This window comes from Triticum dicoccoides, chromosome 3A (assembly GCF_002162155.2).
Source record: "Triticum dicoccoides isolate Atlit2015 ecotype Zavitan chromosome 3A, WEW_v2.0, whole genome shotgun sequence".
Lineage (NCBI taxonomy): Eukaryota > Viridiplantae > Streptophyta > Magnoliopsida > Poales > Poaceae > Triticum > Triticum dicoccoides.
The window spans coordinates 53535380-53541174 of NC_041384.1; the positions used below are offsets into that span (position 1 = coordinate 53535380).

The 5795-nt window shown below is 44.0% G+C and overlaps 1 protein-coding gene across 1 annotated transcript; it reads right to left on the reverse strand.

Annotated features, from left to right (window-relative positions):
- Nucleotides 1-1879: 1879 nt before the first annotated feature.
- On the reverse strand, nt 1880-5726 carry LOC119267051. The gene is made up of 13 exons (XM_037548351.1): nt 5574-5726; nt 5374-5442; nt 5187-5268; nt 4879-4946; nt 4552-4653; nt 3892-3981; nt 3729-3803; nt 3558-3590; nt 3398-3478; nt 3192-3245; nt 3041-3112; nt 2890-2964; nt 1880-2385 (listed from the first exon to the last, which is right to left on the reverse strand). The coding sequence occupies exons 1-13, from the start codon at nt 5661-5663 to the stop codon at nt 2242-2244; spliced, it is 1035 nt and encodes a 344-aa protein (XP_037404248.1). The 5' UTR covers nt 5664-5726; the 3' UTR covers nt 1880-2241.
- Nucleotides 5727-5795: the final 69 nt, after the last annotated feature.

Consider the following 5795-nt stretch of genomic DNA (forward strand, 5'->3'; position numbering starts at 1 on the left):
TTAGGAAAACGTGTTTAAGATTTTTAGAGAGCTTAGATGAGAAGAAAAAAAGTATTTGGCCCCTCAAGTCCACATGTGTTTACCATTTGCCCCCCGAACTTCCTCCCTAGCTCGCATGAGTGGACATATAGGAAAAGAATACAAATCTGCCGAATGGCTCGTATGATCGTGACCATTCACAAAACGCTTAGATTTGATTTTTGAAATATGGTATCATGTGATATCTTCCTCTGAAGGCACGAGAGGGTCGCGCACAAACAGTGACACCACCACGTACAACATTCCGTTGGCGTCAAGCGTGGCATACATCGAGCGGCATGTTGACATGGTTTCAGTTGACAGCGTGCTAATTAAGCAGCTTGCTTTTTATTATTCGCAATGGCATGGTCGGGGATTATTCCTCGGTCACGGCGGCGATGATCCCCCGGTACACGGCAGGCTCAACGAACCGCCGCCGCCGCCGGAGTAAGATTTATCAGCACCTTCGCCGGCGCCCTTAGCTCCCTGGCTCGCGCCGGACCCCGCTTTTTCAGCACCGCCGCCCGCGCCCGACTCTGCTCCGTTGCCGGCTCCTTGGGCCGCCGACCCGAACTGGTCACCGACGCAGCTACCGCTAACGACCTCGCCGACGCCCTCAGCCGCCGACTTCACGGCTGCTCCCGCGCCCCGAGCAGCGGTGTCCACGCCCGTCCCGACTCCTTCGGCCGCTTTGCGGACCTCGCCACCGACGCCCTGGCCGTCGGCAGTCATCACGACCACCATGCTGACCATCACCAGCAGCAGTGCCGCCAGGACAACCCCCTTCTTCCCCATGCTCCCTCCTTCTTGCTCCACCTAAAATGATCTATGTATCGACCGATGAAGCATACATAACATCCAAGGGAGGCTATTTATACTTGCCAAGCTACCTTGGTGCGGTCTCACTTTTCATTTCCAGGTAGCACATTGGCTACAATAATGGATATGGACCATCGTGTCTTGATAGCATGACCCGAAAAGACAAGGAACACCTAATTCCATCACTAATCTAGTGCTCCTTCCAACACAAACTTGTTCTCATCTACTTATATCCCTCCTGTAGCTGCAGCTACATGTATACTGTCCATCAGAAAGCTCAAATATGACTGAGATTCATGCAACTAACAAAAAGATGCCAATATCTGAATATTAACAGAGAAAACTAATCCCATCACTGAGTAACTAGTGCTCCGTCCAACCAAATGTTTTTCTCGTCTATATCCCTCTTGTAGCTGCTGCTGCTGCTACATGTATAACCTCCATTCATATTGTAACTAACACCCGTTCACTAGTGCTACCTTCCTTTTTCTTTTTTTGGATGCACTAACACCTTCCCAGTGTCCATCAAAGTCGAACACTTCTGTATTTTTCACATTTCCATGCACAATTAATTAATTAATTCGGCACTACGACACAAGATGCTCCGAAGGGAGGCTTCTTGCACGCATGTACTATGATCAACGGTTTTGCTATTTCTTAGACAACCGAGAGATAACAGTTTCTAGATTGACCACAACAACCAACCGAACTAATTGATATCCGTAAGAGATAGAAAGAACTCTTCATCAAACGACCATGAATTTAAGTATTTCTGAATTAACACACACAACAGAACCACAGCAATAATCAGGTGCACAAAACATACTGAGCAGATTGATTTTATTCATGGTGCAAAGCATCAGCAACAGAATGGTGGTAGAGCAACACCACCAGCCAACACGACTACTTTTCTTATCAGCCACATTCTTGCTTGCCCATGCTTACTACAGTAGCAGTCCCCTGCTACATGACTCGCTAGACTCAAACAAAATACTGTTTTCATCTGCATCTTCCAGATGCAGCTACATGTAATATCCAGTGATATCGAGATCAGAAACCTCGTATACATCATCCTTGCTTCACCAAAATTAACCATGCGAGTAAATGACAGTGTACAATGACAGTGTACTTAACGCATCTCTTGCCATCATATCACCACCCCTCGTATCTCCGCCATACATATTTTGCTTTCTACAAAAATTTGTCTGGCAAAGCAAATTCCCCTTACTTTGCCGGCTGCCATGTTTTTCTACTAACTTACCTGCCCTGCATATCTAGCTAGATGGATAGATAGATAAATGTTACAAGTAATAAAAAAGGTTACTGGGATGTCGTGCTGTCTTTTGGCACAAACCACAGCAAGGCAGTGCCATATGTAGTATATCATCTTCGTTCGCCTGTCCCTCAGCTGGCGAAACCCCGCAGGAAACCGAACCGGCTCGAACTCGAAACAGGTCTCTTGAGTGTTGCTGCTGTGCTTGAAGTGTCCTTTGGCGCCTCGGGGGTCGGCACTCCTTCCTTCATCGAAGTTGCCCGGTTGATCACAGCCTAGAGAGTAAACAGCAAGAGCTTCAGTTGCATTCGGTTTGGATTTAACCAAGGTACTCTATGTTGTAATTACTAAAAACAGCTGGTAGAATCGTACAAACATATTCTATCTACAAATAGATAGTCCAACCTACCATGTTAAAAAGATGGCGGTGCCGGGGTCAAAGTTCCACAAACATATAATACATCCACAAAGTACATTTTTCTTAAGGTTATTCTTTTCTACAGCCCGTACAAGCTGTCACTCAAGGAGTGATATGTTTTTTATTAAAAAAATCACCACATTCTGATTAACATGGAAGAGCAAACTAGAGTTAGCAGACCAAAATTAGGTTCAGAATGTAATGCTATAGATATCCAATATTCATGGCTAGTACTTTCAGGCAGCATGTCACATCACTGTGTACAACAATCATTAGGCAGATCGCACCATCTTCTTCAAGTGGAAAGTGTCAACAGACCATAAGAAGCCCTAATGAACAAAATGCAAAGAAATGCTCTTACCCTTTTAGGTATTGCTGTAGTTCCAGCTAGCATACTCAGTCCTGATGCTGATATGGCTGTAGACGAACGCAGAACCTATACAACATTAAAATATTAGATGCAATAGACCAGGCCAAAATGTGTTGTAAAAAGATATGTAATTGAAACTGACCTTAGGTGGATCTGCTCTAGGTGATTGAGCTACAGGAGACACGGGTTCTGAACCTGACGGCAACGAAGCAGTCTGTAGTAAGAAAGAGAAAAGGGTCAGCCTGTGAAGATCAAAACTATACTGAAACTGGAAAAAGGGTGAATGAAGTTACCCTAGTAATTCCTTCTGAAGACTCGATTGCAGGGAGAGGAGTTGATGCTGTGACCTGAAAAATGATTTTGCTTACAAGATTAGTATTCACAAAGAACACGACATTCGAACCAACAGGCCTCATGCCATAGACGCATCATGAAAATTGGCACAATAAAATAAGTACACTATAGGGAATAAGGTATGAGATATATTCTCGGGACTTACCTTAAGAGTATCGGCTTTCGGACTCCGATCCAATCTTTTAGTGAACTCACATAACTCATGTATTCCTCGTGTTGTGTGATCCTGAGATATTTCAGTCAAAAGGTTAGCGGCACATAACCTCTACAGAAAAACAAACTGTGGGCTAGGAATTTCTACTTACTTGAGTATATGCAAGGCGTCCAAGCTTTGTCTCCTGCAAAAGGGCAAGAGATTTAGTTTGCACTTACTACTAGAAGTCCTACTCTAAGGGGAAGAGATTATATTAAAGTATTGAACACAGAGATACAAGCATGTACAGTGCACGCCTGAAAGGTACTACTCCACTACTTACCAGAGTGCGGACAACATGGTGAACTGATTGTATTTCCTCCTGAAAGGCACTTAGATCTCCATGTATTACTGTAACCTGTGAAATACGTATTATTTTTGCATCAGCATCTTTTAAAATACACTAAAGCTTGGAAACAACAAATATGCGGGCAAGTTTCTCAAACCTCTTTCCCTGTGGCTTCAATAATTTCGTGGCATTCATCTAGACTACAATCGACTCGGTCGATCCTTCCAGCCAAATGCTTTTTTGAAGCCTGATATCAGCAGAATGAAAATAAATATAGTTTTCGTTAAAACAAATGAGAGTCAGCGCGAATAAAGCTAACATATAACACAATGTTAGAAACATGGGAGACCTATCCAAACATCATTTCTGTTTGTGTGCCTTTTCCTCTTCTGAATGCATACAAGCACAAAGTAGAATTATGCAAATTTTGTAGGTGCAGACACGTAAACCGGAAATGTACGTCTACATCATGTGGCATAAGAAAAACAGATAAACAACAATGCAAGAAAAATGTTTTGCCATTTAATAAAAATATTGGATGTACAATGTGTTTAGCTGTTTTAACTGAGCAATTTCTGACATGCTATATTTCAAAGTTTAATGTACTAGTTCTAATAGAAATTGGCATAGTTTAAGACATAAGCTTCATCAATATGTCACCGACTGGGATGATTAATTACTTAGATGAATCTTATAATGCAACTTTACTATAATACATTTTGTAGTGACAGCACTATGGCATCCTTGCACCTGTCATCTGGAAATGTCACGCGGTTTAATAACAATATTCCAGTGAATCTAGGACGAAGAAACTTACATGAACACTTTCCGAAACCTGATCCAATTGTTTGCCAACTACGTTGCAGGCATCAGCCAAGCCACGCTTGGTGACAAACATCATATCAGAAATTTTCCATCCCTGTAAATTAGCGGGTTAGCTTCAAGAGAAGTGCCAATGGTGAACTTCAAACATCAGAGTGGGAACAGGATGAGCTCAGGTTGCAATCTCGGACCACTACACTAAGAATCTAAAATGACAAGAAAGAAAAGTAGCCACCTGTAGGACAGTGTAACATAACGTTATTTTCTAATTTGTTAACACATATTATCCTTGCACCAAGTTGACAGGGAGATAGATGTTTACCTTCCATCTTATGTATAAATAGCCAATGGCTCCAACAGCAATAAAAGTTAAACCATAAGCACCAGCGCCTGCAAGAGAATGATTTTACTTCAGCCGATATAAAGAAAAACATATGATACCAATTCAATTCGGTTCCTAGCAAGTTAAATTGAAGTGACAAACAGCACATAATGAGCATATTCTCTGATAACTTGGTTCACATAGGTTGATGCAACAGGGCACATCCCATAAAAGGCGAAGAAGACATGGTTACTTGAGCTACGGACACACATGATTTGGGTATGGAAGAGAGGAAGCAGGCAGCAAACCTGGTCCACCATTGACGTTGATAATCTGCGGGCATTGAGCCTCACGGGACAATGCTTGGAGCTGATCCCTGAGATAGTTGACCTGAAACGCGAGGTCGATCGACTGGTCGGGTTAGCGTCTGTGCTGCATACAGCAAGCAAGCATATTTGGGGATATTATGATAAAGAGGCGGATGAAGAAGAAGACCTGAGACAACAAGAGGTCGTTCTGCGGCGAGGCGTTGGACGAGCCTTCCTTCTTGTCCTGCTTCATGAACTGGATGGCACAAAGAGGGGAGGGGGTGAGATGGTGAAGGTGAATATAACATAACAGAACAGAACGGGGGATCCTCATCGAATCGACACAGGCAGCGGCCATGGATGGATGGATGGATACGATTACGGCACCTTGAAGGAGAAGGAGAGCACGTCCCTGAGGTCCGGAAGCTTGCTGCCGTCGCCGCCGGTGACCATGGTTCCGATGATCCCTGCAGGCATACATACAAACAGACACCACTCCGTCAGCTGCCTGCCTAGCTTAGCAACACGGGGAGCACGCGCGCGAGCGAGCGGGCGTAATCGGCACGGGGCAATCAGCTCGCGGCGCGTCACTGGGATGGAGGGGGATTC

Bases quoted from the DNA above. Each gene is read 5' to 3' on its own strand.
- LOC119267051 (XM_037548351.1), bottom strand. From the start codon at position 5,663: ATGCCTGCAGGGATCATCGGAACCATGGTCACCGGCGGCGACGGCAGC. The intron at 3,479-3,557 runs GTAAGTAGAAAT...GAAATATCTCAG, and splicing joins GACGCCTTGCATATACTCAA to GATCACACAACACGAGGAAT. The intron at 3,113-3,191 runs GTAACTTCATTC...TTCTTACTACAG, and splicing joins CTTCAGAAGGAATTACTAGG to ACTGCTTCGTTGCCGTCAGG.